The sequence below is a fragment of the Oryx dammah genome, unplaced genomic scaffold, assembly GCF_014754425.2.
Source record: "Oryx dammah isolate SB20612 unplaced genomic scaffold, SCBI_Odam_1.1 HiC_scaffold_1, whole genome shotgun sequence".
NCBI lineage: Eukaryota > Metazoa > Chordata > Mammalia > Artiodactyla > Bovidae > Oryx > Oryx dammah.
Genome location: NW_024070185.1, coordinates 109,212,173 through 109,231,163, shown reverse-complemented (window position 1 = coordinate 109,231,163; position 18,991 = coordinate 109,212,173). Strand labels below are relative to the sequence as shown.

Below are 18,991 nucleotides of genomic sequence, written 5' to 3'. Positions count from 1 at the left end.
CGCGGGCACCCAGACCCCCGGGGACACTCACTCTTGTTGTAGCAGGCGGTCCGCGGGCACCCAGACCCCCGGGGACACTCACTCTTGTAGCAGGCCGTCCGCGGGCACCCAGACCCCCGGGGATACTCACTCTTGTTGTAGCAGGCCGTCCGCGGGCACCCAGACCCCGGGGACACTCACCCTTGTTGTAGCAGGTGGCCAGCACGCCTCTGTCTGCCGGGCTGGCACTAATGTGCCAGATCTCCCCCGCCTGATGTAGGAGCACATTTTTGTTGATAATGTTGTTCTCGTCGTCAAAGTCTATGACGTGGATCTACAGACACAAGGAAAGAGCCGGTCAGAAGCTCACACGCTTCCCACTCACCTTCACAGACCACAGAGACTGGCAGGAGCACCGAGCGCACCCGAGACACCGTTGCCAGCTCCGTTCTGCGCTAACAGCATTTACTTCTACACATGCGTCTGACTCTATGCCTCTCAAAAGACAAGTGTGGAATCCCTGCCAAGGATTAAGCCTGGGAGCGCAGAACCCTGCCCCTGCCACGCCCAGCCCTTCAGACGAGACACGGAAGGCTCCGACCCTGCCCCGCACGGGGCACAGTCAGGCCACAGCCGGCGTCAGGCCAGAGCCTCCAGGAAGGGGCTGCCCGCCGCGACCGTCCCAGGCCTGCGGCTCAGCTGAGCGGGGCAGGGCGCTGCTGCCTGCCGAGGACCAGGCTTAGCCCCGACCGGGCCCCTCCGCAGTGGACACAACTCATGTTGGAAGCACCGAGGATGGAAGGGGTGAGAGAGTGCTGCACGTCAGGTCAGCACCGCTTAAAACGCTTCCTAAAAACAAGGCCGACAGCCATCAACGCCTGATTGTGCAGCAGTGACGACAGCCCCGTGTTTCAGCCACGAAATGGAAAGTTAAACGTGCTGGTGCCACGCTCTTCCAGATAATTTCTAGAGGAATGAAAATGACGTTCACATTCACTCTCTTAACAATACCGGGGAAAATAAAATTTACAGTTTTTAACATCAATTTATACTGATAATCGTGGATCTGCACAAAAACCTGTATCCAACCAGGAATGTCCACCGTGGCACTGACTGTCACAAGGAAACAGAGAAGCCGCATACGTGCCTAGCAACGGGGAACCGACTGTAACACAGCTCTGTGAAGCCAGCTTCTCTTCTGTGAACACCACTCAGTGCCGGGAAAAGGGTCCATAACATACCCAAGAGCGAAAGGGAAAGGCAAAGTCTCTCAGTCGTGTCCGACTCTTTGCAACCCCACAGACTATACAGTCCATGGGATTCTCCAGGCAAGAGTACTGGGGAGAAGCCGTTCCCTTCTCCAGGGGATCTTCCCGACCCAGGGATCGAACCCAGGTCTCCCTCATTGCAGGCGGATTCTTTACCAGCTGAGCCACCACGGAAGGCCAGGAATCGTGGCGAGGGCAGCCTATCCCTTCTCCAGCAGATCTTCCCGACCCAGGAATCAAACAAGGGTCTCCTGCACTACAGGCGGACTCTTTACCAGCTGAGCCAGCAGGGAAGCCCAGGAACACTGCAGAGGGCAGCCTATCCCTTCTCCAGGGGACAAAAGGAAAAAAGAACCGGTAAAAAAGCCGCGCAAACGCTCCAGGTGCTTTTTGCTAAAAAGTAAGCACGTCCCAGAAAGAGAATCAGAAAGTGACTGGTTACCTTTGGGTGATGAAATTATAGAGGCTTTTCCTTTACTTCTTTGTGGTTTGGCTTTATTTTTAAATTTTTTTCAAACACTGTTTTGCAGTCAGAACAAACACTAAAATGCTATTTTAAAACACGTTTCCATGACAGCCGAAGCACCTCCCCCTGCTGGCCCAGGGCCTCTGGCTGTGTCCTTGGCTGCTTCCCTTGTATCACGTTCTCACATGGAATCGTTCCCCTGCCCCTCGAGGGCCGGCCTGGGCAGAACTCAAAGCCCACCACTGCCCCCTACAGCCTGTGCGACCCGAGCTGCGGCGCCCCCGAGAGTGCTGGGACCACACAGCCCGGCAGAGGCAGAGGCTGGGGGCAGTGAGGAGATCAAACACCAGCAACACAGCTGTTCATCTTTGAACCTATTTTCAGTCAGTTTCTCCCGCACTCAGAGCCCAGTGTAGTTTTCACAGTGGGTCTGGGAATACTCCGGGTGGAGAGCTTCTATATAAAGTTTATAACAGTCACAGTCACACGGGAACCCAGACTAAACGGCAACACACAAAACCAGCAACAATTTCTGTGTTGTAAGAGTGAGCAAGAAGCTTCTTTCCAAGTATCTGACACGTTTCCTCCTTATCAGAAAATCCATGAGCACTGAGAAAACGATGCGCTGAGCTGTACTCTGCCGGGAGCACCGTCAGGACCCCTGCGTCGGGAGCACGGGAGCGCTGGTTTCCAGGTCCTCCTTTGGGGCCGTGGACCTGGGGGCATGCACACTCACCCCTGCACACTGGCGGCTCCTGGCTGGGGAGCCCTCCTTCCAGCCTGACCTCTTCCCGCACTTCCTGCTGCTGCAGAGTCCCCGCACCCACGTGGGGCAGGCTCCTCTTTCGCAGGGCGTCCAGCCAGGCTCTGGCCCGTGGTCCGCGCGGGTCTTCCTCCGCTCGTCCCCTAGGTGCTCAGCGGGGAAACGTCAGCCTCCACCCTCCATGGCAGGGGTGGGGAAGAGTCCACCACCCCCAGGCCCACCTCTCCTAACTCTAGTAATGTGCTCTTTAAGCTTCAGAGTCTAGGCTCTTTCCACACGTCCTCGCCCACAGCAGGCTCGAGGACTGGGCCACGGGATACGTCCTCCGTCAGGCATGCTAAGGCAGGGCAGGGGGCGTCAGCACCGCAGACAAGCAGGGGTCAAATGAATGGCGACTGATACGCCGCAGGCACTTGAGCTATTTGTACCACGCTGGTTCCTCTAATCCTGAAAAGAGCTCGATGGTGACAGGATGATCTATCATTACTAGCCACGGTTACAGGGGAAGAAACCGGGGCTGACAAAGTTGGAGCAGTGAGGCTCGTTCCAGAGCATGCACCGTGGACCCCCCCATGGTCGGGGCGCAGGGGGTGCCCACCCGCCACAACGCTGGGCTCTGCACCACAGCAGGTCAGCAGAGGACCAGGCAGCTCCGCATCCCAGGAGAGAGGCTGTGACCCAGCTGCCTACGCCCAGGGCACCACCACTTACGCTGCTCACGTCAAGTGCGCACGCATTGACACGTGAAGTTGCAGGCCAGTTTCAAAAACAAGTTACATCATGGAGAAAACACTACGGTTACAGTGAGGGCAAAAGATGACGGGTATGAGGAAGACAGAATAATCCCTGTTGGCTCCGAGGGGGAAACACATGTGCTCGGCTGGGGTGCAAGTGTTACTTGAGGTCTTCACGCCCCTGCTAAGCTTTTAAAATGCTTTTAATTGCTTAGAATGAAGCCAAGGGCTTCCCTGGCGGCTCAGCGGGTGAAGAATCCGCCTGCAACGCGGGAGACCTGGGTTCAGTCCTCGGGTTGGGAAGATCTGCTGGAGAAGGAACGGCTACGCACTCCAGTCTTCTGGCCTGGAGAATTCCATCGACTGTATAGTCCATGGGGTCCCAAAGAGTCGGACACGACTGAGTGACTTTTACTTTCAATGAAGCTCAAACTCATATTTTGAGTTACCATTATTAAAATTTTAATGTTGGACTTAGCTATGCAGGGCTAAGGGCATAGACAACACTCTATAAGGGTTTAGGAGCCAGGGTTTTCAAACTTACTAGGAAGCCTGTGAAGGTGCTCTTAACCGAGGCCGCTCGAGTCCTCACAGAATCAGGGCTCAGAGAAAGCGGCCCCTGTCCTGAAAGTGAGCACGTGACCCCAGGCCGATGCACCCTGTCCATTTCATCTCTTACGGAACTCAGTAAACTCGAAAATTCAGAGGCAAAAAAAATGTGGCAAAACTGGAAACTAAAAAGCGAAAGCTCCCCCCTAGGAAAAGTAAAGCATCGGCATCTTCCCGTGGAAGTCCTCCCGGCACCGACCGCGGCCCTCCGTGGGGCCGCAGGGCAACAAGCTTCAGCTCAGCCGCCCCCAGCAGACACCACGGCCTCCCCGCCGGCACGCCCTGCCTCTCGTCCATATCCAAAGCCAGCCGTGCAGCCTGCAGCTTGGGAAGGCAACACCTCAGGCAGCCAGGCTCCTGCTACGGTGATTCCAGGCGCTGCGCCCACAGCTCCTCGTGGCTCCCAGCTGAAGGTCTGGAGCCACCCAGCCCCAGCAGGGCCACTGGGGGCCCTTCTGCAGGGGTGCCTGCTCACTTCATGTCTCTGTCACTTTCTGGGGATTCTCACATCTCAACCCTTCCACCAGCCAGGAGATGACCCTTACAAGGCTCCATCCTCACAGCCCCAGTGCTTTCCAGAGGGGCCCCTCCTGCCGCTGTCACATCGGGGTTGGCTCCCATGGGCGGGTTTCGGGGGGAGGACACAGCATTCAGCCCACAGCAAGGGGACATGTAGTCAGGGGCCAGGGAAAAGCTGGGGCGCGAGCAGGTCAGTGGGACAATCGGCCAGCTCACTCCTCGTGACCACACGTACACCTATAAGCTAGAAACACACGCAGCGGAACTGCTTCAAAAAGGACATACAGGACGCGATCAATACGGTGAGACCAGAGCTCTCAGACCACAATGAGGGGAGCGATTCCTGAGAGTGCGATGGGAGGACCGGGTGGGGGGGGGGCCCAAGTGCACGTGGGGTGGGTTTGAGGCGCAGACCTGAAAGGGCTTCATGGAGACCCCACAGCAGTCAGCCTGGCCGCTCCTCAATGGGACAAGCAATGTGCAGGTGGCCTCTGCAGGGAAAGCCCAGTGCAGAAGCAAACAAACCCCCATGCTGCAAAAGACCAGCTCCAACCAGAGGAGCACCTCCCCCTGAGAGAAGGGGAGCCCACGACAGAGGAGGCTCCAGGACGGCCTAACCGGCTCTGACCACAGGCAGGGCCCCGGGCAACAGAAAAAGCACAGAGAATAAATCAGCTCATCAGACACAGAGAGGCCAGCATCTGTGACAGCTCCTGAAATTTTCAGGAAAAAGAGCTGAGCTGAATTAAGAGCATGGACTCCGGCGCCGGGCACTTCCCCGGGAAGCGCCAGCTGCTGGGAGGCGCTGACGGCCTGAGGCGAAGCCCAGGGCCAGAGACCCTCCAGCAGCCCCCCTTCCCAGCAAGGGCCCAGCCTGGGCAGGGGCGGGGGACTTCCAGGCGAGCTGGGGGGTCACGCGACGCCACCACTGTCACAGCTGCAGGGCAGGGGGGCTTGGCCCTGAGGCCGCCCGGAAAGCAAACCTCAGCAGCCCGAGCGTCAGTCCCGGCACGCGCAAGGGGCGGGGGGAGACGGGGTGCTTAGTGCCCACCTCGCCACAGTCCAGCCGGGCCCCTGGGAGGAACCACGCAGCTACTCAGGGCCAAGTCTTCTGTTTGGAGATACGGCCGGGGCACCTGCCCACCCCACACCCCCCCGGGACCTGTCCAGCCCCCGTTCCCCCAGCGTCCCCGGCCAGGACCGGGTGTCACCGCCTTTGCTTCTCATCAGCTGGAGGCTGCAGGCGGCTGCGAGCGCTCCCAGGAGGGGACACTCGCGACTCGCTGGTGGAGAGGACACAGAGGCGCCCCGGACGCCCTCGCCGCGGGGAGCAGGGCAGCCCGGGGGAGGGGGCAGGGAAATTCGGGGAGGGGGGCTCATCGTCTTAGAGCACACGTGGCTCCACCACCGCTGGCAAACCCACACGCGGCCAGAAAAGAAAACAAAGAAAAGCTGACGTTCTACCGGAAAGGTCAATGGTACAGCCCGGAACTGAGTGGAACTAAAAAGCAAGTAGCTGGGGAGAAGGCAGCTGGCCGTGCACTGGCTCTGTGCCCGAGCCCCAGTGCTCCCACCACACGCTGCACTGGTCCTTCCAGAGGAGGCACGCGCCTCCCCACTGGCACTGGGCGCCTTCCTCCCCCAACCCCCAGCAGCACCCCAGGCTGCACGGGGCCACTCTCCTCTTGCCTCTGGGACGGCCACGGCTAGCTCATTTTCTAAGTAAATCAGTCCCATCTGACATCTTCCAGGAGAAAAGCAACACAAACACAAACACACACTCAGAAAGCCAGAAATTATAAGGGAACAGCTCACGTCACACTCATGTTCCCCGAAGACAACCATGGCTCAGGGTTTGGGCCCTTCTGACCTATTTCTAGTCTTTACCCTATGCAGAGATCCCAGTTGGTACTTTATACACCTTTTTTATATAAAGGTATAGCTGACAGGACGTTAGCTTCAGGCATACAATGAAGTGATTCGATATTTGCATATATTGCATTTTTTTTTTACATACTAGTGATCACACACTACATACGATCTTAACATCTAAGAATCACTTAAGAATTTTTCAGCTGTGATGCTTCTGAGGAGACTCAGCTTTCGTGGGCCTCAGCTTTCGCGCATGCAGTGAGTGAACACCATTCTGAAAGGAAGGAGATTCAGCCAGGGTAACCACGTGGCTCTCCCATCACAGCTGGGACGCCCTACTTTGCAGTCTAACCCCGGCACAGTGGGACTGCCTCTGGTTTTCTCCCCACCCTCTGTACCCTCCCAATAATGCTCCCTGTAGGTAAAGCTTTTTCGATGTTTTCGGTGTATGGAATACACGTTAAATACTGTGAACATTTACGTGTGAATCTCTAGACGGATATCGCCAAATGACCTCCCAGTGACCGTGCCAACACGAAGTCGTGCGTCCGCACAGGAGTGGGTTCACCACGCCCATCCGCACCAGACAGTCCCGCAAGGCGATTGACACCACTCCCCGGAGGCGGGGCTACGGAGGCGGGCTGGGCCACGTGGCACGGCCTCGCGTGCACTCCCCCAGGGTTGAGGCGGGTGAGCCTCCGCAACATCCCCGGCACCTGCGTCCATAGCTCCCCCGCCACTGGAGGACGAGAAAGATGAAGTCTGGCGAGGTTGGTCCATTCGTTCAAGGCCAGACAGCTGAGGTCTGGCCGAGGCCAAGCTGAAAACCCGACTTCTTGAGAACCCAATATTCTTCCTATCCTAGAGACACGGGCCACAGCCTATCTCCCTGGATCGAGCATCAGTGACTCCACGTTGAGACAGGATTATGGCCTCGTCCAGCCTCAGCTAGAAAGTGCCGTGAGCCATCAAACCGGTCCTCCACAGGCAGGGGTCAAGGGGTGACACCAACCACGTAACCTGGTGCCCTCGGCCACGTGCATGGGGACCCCGATGCACCCACAAAACGCCACACTAGGGCTGCGATGCTGCACAGAGTAAGTTTAAATTCTCTCATCCAGTCGTTTCATAGTTGGCTATGTAAATCCCAGTGAAAGCTCTGTTCTGTTTGCGTGGCATTAATTCTCATTTGCTGCTTGAAAAATCAAGAACAAAATAGCTATAAAACTAAGAACAGGCTTGGTAATTAACATATATCCATTTGTCAGAAATACTTACCTGATTATCATACTTGAGAGACTGCGTCCCAACCAAAAACCGAATGGCGTCCGTCTCCGCGGTCTGAGGCGTGAGGGCCCGTGCCTGCAGGGGGAAGGAGAGGGCACACGTGGATGGAGGCGGATGGACAGACCACGCAGGCCGCCGCCGCCTCCACAGCTGCTGGGGGAGCCCCTGGGGCAGAGGGTCCACCAGGCAGCTTAGAAACGTGCAGGATAAGCCCTCGACTCTTGAACAATCTGGGACCCAACTGCGCTTCCGAAGGATCTGCAAACAACTGTAACTGGACACAAAAATTAAACAGTAAAGATATAAACCGTTTTTAACAAAATTATTTAAGTCATCAACTGGTTGAACAAACTATTCTTCAATAACAGAGCAGAAGATGGCTCCCACGGAGGGCAAAGCAGGGGGTTTGAGCCAAGTCTCCTGCAGAGCCAACTGGAAAAACTCAATCCAAAACCCTGAGCTTGTTTCAAGGCTTCAGGAAGCTGCCACAGGCGTGAACTGCAAGGTCCAGCAGAGGAGGAAGCTGGGGGCGGGGCTGACCGCCTGCCCATGTTCACCGGGGCTTCGCCCCACCCCCCTCAGACTTCGGGAAGCCCTGTAAGGGCAGGAAGGGGCGCGAAGACTCTACAATCCTAAAGCGCCAGGGGAACACCACCTCGGGGGTGGGGAAGGTCGGTGTTGAGAGAAGATGCTGAGGAAGACGCTGGCGGCCACACCCCAAGCAACCCGCGGATGGTACCGGAACCGCTGGAGGGGGCAGCCAGAACAGGGGTCCCCCACACGCCGGGGCGCCAGCTAGAGCAGGGCGGGGACCTCCTGGCATCTCAGGAGGCGGCCGGAGCTCCGTGGGGAAGAGCAGGGGGCTGCCCTGGGGGCCCCCAGGGGAAACGAGCACTGCAAAACCCGGAGCCGCGAGCATGTCAGCCTGGGCCAGGTCGGGCTGCCTCTGCCTGCAGAGCCCACAGCGGGAGGACTCAGCACTGGAGCTCGGCAAGGAGGACCAGAGGGAGACAAGGGAAAAGGCTTCAGGAGGTGCAGACGCCAGGCGGACGGGCCACGGCAGGGCCAGAACCCACGATCAGACACAAGGACACTCACAAAACTGGAGAGCAATCACCTCCTAACCGGAGAGGCCCAGCAAGGCCACCCAGACAACTGAACCCAAGCCGGCATGGCGCGGGGGACCGCGAACCAGACCCCGTGCCGTGCAAGGACAGAAATCCCGAAAGAGGAACTCACGCAGCCTCTGAAGACGCAGCAGGGACATGAAATGGAACTGTAAGACGGCTGGCCCTGAGCCTCAGTTCAGCAGGTTAAAAGGCAGCGAGTGTCCCTGTGCGTTGGTTTGGAAGCAGCAGACCCACTGGCGGATTGAGGACGATTACTGTTAAGTCCTAAAATATCAGCCTACAAAACGGGGGCAAGGGCGCCTGACCACGGCCGTCTTGGGCAGTTGCTCTTCACTGTGGTGGCAGAAACACAGGAACGTAGGCACCAGCTCAAAAGCACGCAGGACAAGGGGGGAAACTCCAGGGAGAGAAACCTGGTGCTGTGAGCACCGCTAGTGAGCAAGGCGTTAACCGGAGAAGGCAAGACACACACAGTAAGGCACTGAGCCTAAACGCACTGTCCCCAAGCAAAAACCCCGAAATGCTGGCTGCACACGGCAGAGCGCCCTACTTGAATCAGCAGTCAGCATAACATTCTGCAGTTAGACAAACGAGAAACCTGAGTAAAGATTTGGCAAAAGACTGTGATTAACTCTTGGGAGTCTGACGGGAGACAGGAGAGCAGGGGAAAAGCCGAAAATCCTCGGACACCACGGCGTCCAGTCACCAGGCTACGTCCGGGAGGTAAGAGCAGGCAGGTCAAGACTAGAAGAAACACCTTCGGAAACACTGAGAGGTTATTCTCACCAGATAAGATGGAAAGGGAAAGTTTAGGGTCTGCTGATTTTAACCAGACTTTCAGTAACTGATTTAAATGCCTCGAAAGCACTGCTTAATTTTTTTAAACACACAAAAAAGAACGAAAACCATGAACACAAGTCAAAGGGCTGCAGAAAGGCGAATCTGCCCAGCACCTTCTCATTTCAGCGGCCGCTCTACACTGCTCTTCTGCCTCTTATTGGCACAGCGGTGCCTCATTTTACCCTCCAGACCTCATGACCTTCAGCCAGCGGTCAACGTCTTGCTGCATCATCCTGCCGAGTACACCAGTTGTCTCTCTGTCCACACTGCTTGCTGAACAGGGCAGGCAGGCACGAGCGGGGATGCTGGGGGAACCTTCGAGGGGCCATGGGAGCTCAGACACTGGGGCTGCAGCCGCAGCAGCGGACACGCTGCGTTCCCTCCTCTCGGGGCTGACCCGGTGGACACAGACGGAACGCAGCTTCAGGGGCTTTCAGTGGCGCTTATATACACTTCAGTTCAGTCGCTCAGTCGTCTCCGACTATACGCTTACAGACAGCTTATATATGCTTCCCCGTGGCCGAAGGGGTACACGGCAACGCAGACACACAGCGCTGTGAGTGATCCCAGCTGTTACAGAACCACACTGACAGATCGCAGGGCGAGAGCAAGAGGCTGTGGGCCAAGAGGGTCTGGCCACCACCCTCTTGGCCAGTGTGCTCCTTCCCCACATTCTACCCACTCAGGGTCTCTCGCCTCAAAATCTGCACACAGTCTATTTTCCTGATATTTCCTTGGTGAGTAACGCTGACCCTTGAACGGACATTCTGCAACAGCAGTAAACGCTACAGCAAGCAGTTACGTCCCCCGTACGTAGCAAACTCAGTGTCAGCTGCCACCTGAACTCGTGCTGCAGTCCTTGCCCTCATGGGGCTAGAAGGGCCACCCAGCACATGTGGAGTGACTTTATCTCCATGGCCAAGTCCAGCCCACCGGCTGCCCTTGTGAGATGGCAGGGAAGCCTCCATGGGGTTTACTGCTGCCGCCACTACTGCTAAGTCGCTTCAGTTGTGCCCAATTCCGTGTGGCCCCATAGACGGCAGCCCACCAGGCTCCCCCGTCCCTGGGGTTCTCCAGGCAAGAACACTGGAGTGGGTGGCCATTTCCTTCTCCAATGCATGAAAGTGAAAAGTGAAAGTGAAGTCGCTCAGTCGTGTCCGACTCTTCGCAACCCCATGGACTGTAGCCCACCAGGCTCCTCCGTCCATGGGATTTTCCAGACAAGAGTACTGGAGTGGGGTGCCATTGCCTTTTCCGACAGATTTTATTAAGGACCTTCAAACCCCCAACAGGCGCTGGGCCCTCCTCCTCAAAGAGGGAATCTTGTGGCATTCACAGCCCACACACGATTCCAAATGCTTTCAAACTGTCCTAAATCTGCGAGAAAATTCAGAGGTTAGTAGCACATCACAGACACAGCCCGTACAGTGTGCCTCCACATAGGGAGGGATCCAGTTTCCAAAGGTAAGGACACAGCCTTTACCGTATACCCCTGCACAGGGAGCCATCCAATTTAAGGGCCAGCCTGTGAAAGGCATCGGAAGGAAGGTCCACGGACGCCATGTCGTCTTCTACCTGGCCTGCCTGTATCTTCTGCTGTGGCCCTTCCCAAACCAAGTGTCTGCCGCTCTGGCCTCAGCTGTCTCTGTCACTCTAGGAGCAGAGCAGTGGCCCCTGTTCCAGTTTGATCTCTGTCAACTCCCGCTGCCAGCACATCAGCCCAGACGTGCATCCCCTTTGCCTGCTGCCATCCCTAGACGTTCCCAAGCCTGCCACCCGTGGAAGGAGCAGTTAGCAGCCGGAAGAGGTGGATGGGGCGCTGTTCAGAATGGCGTCCCGCGTGCCGCTGCAAGATGCCCGCCCTCTTCCAGAGACTCCTGTGCCTGCCGGCCAGAGCAGAAGCTGAGGGCGCTGCTCTCCCCATCATCGCCCAGGCCCTCCTTGTACTGTCTGCGCTTCACCTGCCCTCCTGAGCGTCCCCTCTGGCTGTCTGCAGGCCCGGGGACCCTCGGGGCTCCGCAGGCATGGGTTCAGCAGGCCTGACCCAGCTCTGAACTCTCCACTGTGGCCGCACGTTCTCTCTTTCTCCACAGGGGCGGGTCCTGCGAATGGCTGTTCATCCTGCTGACGACGTCAGCTGTCCCACTGCTCCTCGCTGAGCACACTGTTCGAAGAACCCAGGGCAGGCACAGCGCCAGCGGGGAGCCTGCAGGAAAACTCGAGGAGCTCTAAGAACTGCCGACATGCTGATTCTCTCCTGATTGGCACAGCAGCCGCAGCAGCAGAAACGCCATGTTCCCTTGGGGCTGACCCAGCGGACGCAGTCATCAGGCAGCCTCAAGGGCTTTTCAGGTGGAGCTTATACGGGCTTACAGGACAGGCATGGCAGTGGCCAGGTGGGGACATTGACAGGCACAGAGCTATAAGTTATCTCTACTGTTACGGAACCACGTACTACAAAATGTGGGGCGAGAGAGCCTGAGCACCACCATCTTGGCCAACTTGCTCGTTCCCCACACGCAGTAATTGCTCTTCAGATTCAAGAAAGCCGAGGCCCAAAGAGCTGTGTAAAGAAGTGCAACAATGAGCTCCTTCTTTTAAGATAAGAAAAGAAATTCAGATAAAATACTTGAGGCCCAAGGCAAGAATTCACTCCACTAATTTGTCCAAAATCCCAGGAAACAACATTTTAGTTACCTCAAACATCCAATACCAAAGTTCAAAACCTCTAGGTTACTTGGGGGATTAAAGAGAGAGAAAAGTCACTAAGCAGCATGGGAAGAAGATGCACGCTACGGAGCGCAAGGTCAGGGAAGCGCCTCTCAGCCACAGGCGCCCTCTGGACGCACCCACGTGCACACCTCTGGAAAGCCCATCTCGGCCAGAATCCCTATCACTCGCTAGTTAAGAGGACTCCAACCACAGGAAAAATAACATCTAACAATATGACTGATGTCAGAATTAAACAAAACATATGTACAATGTTAAGCAGAGTGCCCAAGACACAGCTTTGTTCTCAACTGGTCGCTAAGGCATCAGTCTTGAGTGATAGAGCACGTGTGTGAAAGTCACTCAGTCAAGTCCGACTCTTTGCGACCCCACAGACTATATAGCCCATGGAATTCTCCAGGCCAGAATACTGGAATGGGTAGCCTTTCCCTTCTCCAGGGGATCTTCCCAACCCAGGGATCAAACCCAGCTCTCCAGAGTTGCAGGCAGATTCTTCACCAGCTGAGCCGCAAGGGAAGCCCTGTATGAGAGAGCCAGCTGACAAGCTCAGCAGCTCCTGACTCCCAGGCACTGAGACACTGCCGTGTATAGCACTCACCTATAAGAATTCTGTTTCATTATAATAGTCAGAATAACATTTACTGAATGCTAAATTCACCAGACTTGAAAAAGTCAGTTTTCATTCCAATCCCAAAGAAGGGCAATGCCAAAGAATGCTCAAACTACAGCATGGCTGCACTCATCTCACATGCTAGCAAAGTGATGCTCAAAATTCTCCAAGCCAGGCTTCAACACTATGTGAACCAAGAACTTTCAGATGTTCAAGCTGGATTTAGAAAAGGCAGAGGAGCCAGAGATCAAATTGCCAACATCTGTTGGATCATAGAAAAAGCAAGAGAACTACAGAAAAACATCTGCTTTATTGACTACGGCGAAGCCTCTGACTGTGTGAATCACAAAACTGTGGGAAATTCTTCAAGAGATGGGAATACCAGACCACCTTATCCACCTCCTGAGAAATCTGTATGAAGGTCAAGAAGCAACAGTTCAAACCAGACAAGGAAAAACGAACTCGTTCCAAATAAGGAAAGGAATATGTCAAGGCTGTATATTGGCACCCTGCTTATTTAACTTATTTGCAGAGTACATTATGAGAAACGCTGGGCTGGAGGAAGCACAAGCTGGAATCAAGATTGGATAAAGCTGGAAACAAGATTGCTGGGAGAAATATCAATAACCTCAGATATGCAGGTGATACCACCCTTATGGCAGAAAGCGAAGAGGAACTAAAGAGACTCTTGATGAAAGTGAAACAGGAGAATGAAAAACTTGGCTTAAAACTCAGCATTCAGAAAACTAAGATCATGGCATCTGGTCCCATCACTTCATGGGAAATAGATGGGGAAACAGTGGAAACAGTGTCAGACTTTATTTTGGGGGGCTCCAAAATCACTGCAGATGGTGACTGCAGCCATGAAATTAAAAGACACTTACTCCTTGGAAGAAAAGTTATGACCAACCTAGACAGCATATTAAAAAACAGAGATATTACTTAGTCAACAAAGGTCCGTCTAGTCAAGGCTATGGTTTTTCCAGTGGTCATGTATGGATGTGAGAGCTGGACTGTGAAGAAGGCTGAGCGCCAAAGAATTGATGCTTTTGAACTGTGGTGTTGGAGAAGACTCCTGAGGGTCCCTTGGACTGCAAGGAGATCCAACCAGTCCATTCTGAAGGAGATCAACCCTGGGATTTCTTTGGAAGGAATGGTGCTAAGGCTGAAGCTCCAGTACTTTGGCCACCTCATGCAAAGAGTTGACTCACTGGAGAAGACTCTGATGCTGGGAGGGATTGGGGGCAGGAGAAGAAGGGGATGACAGAGGATGAGATGGCTGGATGGCATCACAGACTCGATGGGCATGAGTCTGAATGAACTCCGGGAGTTGGTGATGGACAGGAAGGCCTGGCATGCTGCAGTTCATGAAGTCACGAAGAGTCGGACACAACTGAGCCACTGAACTGAACTGAACTGATGTTGAAGCTGAAACTCCAATACTTTGGCCACCTCATGCGAAGAGCTGACTCACTTGAAGAGACCCTGCTGCTGGGTAAGATTGAGGGCAAGAGGAGAAGGGGACGACAGAGGATGAGATGGCTGGATGGCATCACCGACTCAATGGGCATGGGTTTGGGTGGACTCTGGGAGTTGGTGATGGATAGGGAGGCCTGGCATGCTGCAGTTCGTGGAGTAGCAAAGAGTCGGACAGGACTGAGCAACTGAATTGAACTGAAGTGAAAGTCACTCAGTCGTGTCCAACTCTTTGCAACACTATGGACTGGAGCCCGCCAGCTCCTTTGTCCATGGGATTCTCCAGGCAAGAATACTGGAGCGGGTTGCCATGCCCTTCTCCAGGGGATCTTCCTGATCCCAGGGATCGAACCCCAGGTCTCCCACATTGCAGGCAGATTCTTTTACCATCTGAGCCCCCAGGGAAGCGTAACAGGTTGGTTTCAGAGCTAATTTCGAAGCTTTGGTCACTGTGCCCGGGCCACAGGAAGACGCCAACATTAGAGGAAACTCCGTGAAGGGGACATAAGAACTCCCCCTGCATCTCGGCAACTTTTAGTGTAAATTTAAACACTGTGTCCAAGTTAAAACAGTAACAGTGATACAGATACAGCGCCTGCCTCCAGGAACGGCAGGGCTCTCGGAAATGTACACAAGCCATTACAGCGAAGCGAGCCGTGAGAGTCAGGCCACAAGGAACGCCGGGGGCGGCAGGCGGGCGGCGGGGGCTCCCACGGCCGGGCGTCGCGGGCCGGACCGCCGCGCCCCCGGGCGTCTAGCGGGCCCTCGGCCGGTCCCGGAGGACCGCGGCCTTTGGCCCCCCGAGGCCTCCCCGCAGTGACCTCGGCGGCACCGGGCGCCGCGGGGCCGTTCCGGGACCCACCTGGAACTCCAGGCCGTAGATCACGGGCGCGTCGTCCTCCATGCTGCGGCAGCGCCCTCGCTGAAGGCGGGTCCCCTGGGCCGGCGCGCCCCAGCTCCGCTCCCATTCATGCGCTCCAGCCCCGGCGGCGGCGCGCGGCGACCGTTTCTGAGCCACAGCGGCTCCCGTAGGTTTCACTTCCTGTGTTTTCCGGACGCGTCATCAACGCGCTCCCCGGCGGCGGCGGCGGCGGCGGCGGCGGCGGCGGCGGCGGCCGGGGACGCAGCGCCGAGCTCCTGCGCATGCGCACTTGGCTGCATCCGGGCTGTCCACGTCCGGTAGGACCAGACGGGGAGGGGCTGCTGGGGGTCCCTGCCGGGCGGGCTGAAGTTCGGGGCCGCCGCAGCTCCGCCGCGCTGCGGTTCCCCTAGGGTTCCGACGCGGTCGTAGGATGGCCGGGCGCCGGGAAGCGCTCTGCAGACGCTGTCAAGTTCTCCCCGGCCCACCAGCCAAGGCGGCAGCTCAGGCTTTGCAGACGACCGCTGCTCGTTTCGGGGGCATTGAGGGGCACAGAGGTGTTGAGTGGAGGGTTCGGGGATGCGCCTGGGCTGGCATACTCGGGTGGGCTGGGCCCAGGAGCCTTAGGGTCAGAGGCCGGACTAGTTCGTGTCTGCAGGCCACCGGCCTTGTGCGTGGCGCGGCCAAGGGGCCGCACTGCCAGTGCTGCGGTGGTAAGTGACGCCTGACATTTACTTGGCTCTGAAGGGAGTCGGGTGGACAGACTGGCGTCTTTGAGTCTCCAAGGACTGTCGACGCTGCAGAGGTTTGCCTGCGTCCAGGACTCCGCCAGAGCGCATGCCTTGGCGTTTGGCAGTGCTCTTGCAGACAGGAGTGACATTGCATGTAACCCCAGAAAGCCGTGGGCGCATTCCTCACTATCCTGGTTTCCATAGAGTCTAGGGCCATGCAGTTTCTCCACCAATGTGACCATTTCACTTTGCTCTCATCACCCCTTAATCTTTGTTTCAGGTAAGGAGGTCTGGGATAGGTATATCAAAAGATGCTCAGGCTCACTAATCATCAGGGAAGTGCAGATCAACCACAGTGAGCCACCACCTCACACGATTAAAGTGGCCATCATCAAAAAGGTAAAGCATCAGCAGCACTGGCAGGATTGGAGAAAAGGGAATCTTTGTACCCTGTTGGTGAGAATGTAAGTTGATATATCAACTATGGAAAACAGTATGGGAGGTCCTCGAAAAATTGAAAATAGGATTGCCATATCATCCTGAAATCCCACTTCTGTGATCCAACCTAAATGAACTCACTATCTTGAAGCGACCCCTGCACTCCATGTTCACTGCAGGCTTAGTTGCAGTAGCCAAGATACGGAAACAACCAAAGTGTCCACAGCTGGATGAAAAGTGTGTGTGTGTATACACACGCACACACCTGCGTTACCAACCAGTAGCCAAGATACGGAAACAACCAAAGTGTCCATCCACAGCTGGATGGAAAATGTGTGTGTGTGTGTGTACACACGCGCACACCTGCGTTACCAACCAAGGGATTACTACCTACTGATCATAGAGGCCAATACTGTGACATCAGCTTTGAGGAAAGAATGAGGCTTATCGTGAGGTTGACCAGCAAGGAAAGGGGAGACAGGTCTCAGATCTGTCTCCCCCATCCAACATTCAGGGTGAAACTTAAGGGTTAGGGGAGTTTCAAACTTGGGAACTGATTGGCTAGTCTCAAGTCAGTCTGCTGGAAGCCAGGTTTTCCTTATCGAAAGATTTCTTGCCTCGTAAAGGGCTCCAGTGACATTTCTGTTAGTTTTCTGAAGGTTCTTCATTTGAAAGTCATTGTGGAGACATGGGGGTTCCCCTTTTGTACCTGTGTAGTGGCATCACTGACTCGATGGACGTGAGTCTTGAGTGAACTCCGGGAGTTGGTGATGGACAGGGAGGCCTGGCGTGCTGCAGTTCATGGGGTCGCAAAGAGTCGGACACGACTGAGCGACTGAACTGAACTGAGTGCTGTCTGTAAAGTGACTCAAGATTTGGTTAATCAATTATTCTGTTTAAGGAGGAAAACTATTTTAAGCTGGCCAGTTTTTTTTAAAATGCTTTTTCATATATGTGGAATATTACTCAGCCTGTAAAAAGGAAGAAAAATTTTAAATTTTATATAAAATTTAGAAAAGAAGGGGGCCTTGTAATTTGTGACATAAATTACCCTAGACACTGTGTTAATTGAAATAAGCCAGATACAGAAAAACGACTACAGCATGATTCTATTTACAGGTGGGATCTGAAAAAGAAAGTTGAAATCATGGTGAAGGAGAATAGAATGGTGGTTACCAGAGGCCGAGGGTTGGGAGAAAGGGAAGCTATTGAGCAAATAATACAAACTTTCAATGATAAGATTAATAAGTTCTGCAGGCATAGCTAATAATAATATATCCTATATTTGTGATTTGCAGAGAATAGATTTTAAATCTTTTCACCACAAACACAAGAAATGAGTGGGGTGGTGCATAAGGGCATTAGCTCCACTGTGGCCGTCTCACAATGTTTAGGTATATTAGCACGTCACGTTGTTCACCTTAAATACAAACGATTTTTATTTGTCAAAATAAATAAAACTATTTTAAATCATTAAAGAATCAGAAGGAAATGGCTGGGTGTGGCCTGGTTCAGCTGTGCTCCAGCTCCTGGCGCGGAGCCTGACACTTAGGCTGGTTGACAAACCGGGGTATCTCCACGGTGGCAGCGGAAGGCAAGAAAGCAGGAAGCACAGACGCGGGCATCCTCTCGGCTGCTACGCTTGCCTGAGATTGAGCTGTGGCGCTAAGGCATTCAGGATCTTCATACTGCTGGGTTAATTCCACCCAACTATCATTGGTATTATTATTATTACTTTTATCCTTAATGTGATTACATAAGTAGTACAGATGGATGTATTCTCAACAAGAAAAGTTGAAAACACATATAGGCACAAAGACACATCCCTGAAAATAAGTACTTCAAGGATGCACTGTCCACGAACTTAAAAAAAGTTCCCTCCCAGCTGCCCGCTGCCACAGGTTTAGCGACGTCCCTCTGGTTCTCAGGGCGCGCTCCGCCCCGCTCCCCCAGCTCCCGCCCCCCCCCCAGGCCCCACCCACCACGAGCGGAACCGGAACCGCGCCGGCCTTTGGCTTCTGCACCGGGCATGCGCGGGAGTAAGCGGGAGTAGGCGCGCGCAGGCGCAGACGCCGCGGGAGGTGCCTAGTCCGGTCCCGGCTTCCCGGCTTCCTCCAGCTTCTCCCGGACCCAGGTTACAGCCGCAGGTGACCCCCCCAACCCCGGGGGCCGAGGGGGCGGGTGAGTACAGGTCCCGGGGTGTGGAGAGGGGGTCATGCCGTCTCAAGCTTCAGCCCCTGGGGTGGGAGGGTCTCCTCCCCTGGGGTCTCTCCTCTCCCTTGGTCTCTCCTCCCGGGGGTCTCTGCCCCCAGGTCTCCGCTCCCGGGGGTCTCTCCTCCCAGGGAGTCTGCCCCCAGGTCTCCGCTCCCGAGGGTCTCTCCTCCCAGGGGTCTCCCCCCCAGGTCTCCCCTCCCCCTTGGTCTCTCCTCCCGGGGGTCTCTCCTCTCCCTTGGTCTCTCCTCCCGGGGGTCTCTGCCCCCAGGTCTCCGCTCCCCCTTGGTGTCTCCTCCCGGGGGGTCTCCTCCGCGGAGGTCTCTCCGGGGGTCTCTCTTCCCAGGGGGTCTCTCCCCCAGGTCTCCCCTCCCCCTCGGTCTCTTCTCCCGGGGGTCTCTCCTCCGCGGAGGTCTCTCCTCCGGGGGTCTCTCCTCCCAGGGGGTCTCTCCCCCAGGTCTCCCCTCCC

General features: G+C 55.4%; 2 protein-coding genes across 3 annotated transcripts in view; one reads left to right on the top strand and one right to left on the bottom strand.

Moving 5' to 3' along the window:
* EIPR1 (EARP complex and GARP complex interacting protein 1) overlaps positions 1–15,376 on the bottom strand; it is a 64,540-nt gene extending 49,164 nt beyond the window's left edge. The window contains exons 1-3 of one of the 2 annotated variants that reach the window (XM_040241453.1): positions 15,146–15,376; positions 7,489–7,572; positions 181–313 (exon numbers count right to left, since the gene is read on the bottom strand). In XM_040241453.1, coding sequence (XP_040097387.1) covers positions 181–313; positions 7,489–7,572; positions 15,146–15,187 — 259 coding nt within the window. In that variant the 5' untranslated portion in view covers positions 15,188–15,376. The remainder of the gene's footprint in view (positions 1–180; positions 314–7,488; positions 7,573–15,145) is intronic. The other variant, XM_040241463.1, reaches the window with a different exon arrangement.
* Positions 15,377–18,368: 2,992 nt separating this feature from the next.
* TRAPPC12 (trafficking protein particle complex subunit 12) overlaps positions 18,369–18,991 on the top strand; it is a 37,250-nt gene continuing 36,627 nt past the window's right edge. The window contains exon 1 of the mRNA XM_040241421.1: positions 18,369–18,458. The gene's annotated coding sequence lies outside the window, so the exon portion shown is untranslated. The remainder of the gene's footprint in view (positions 18,459–18,991) is intronic.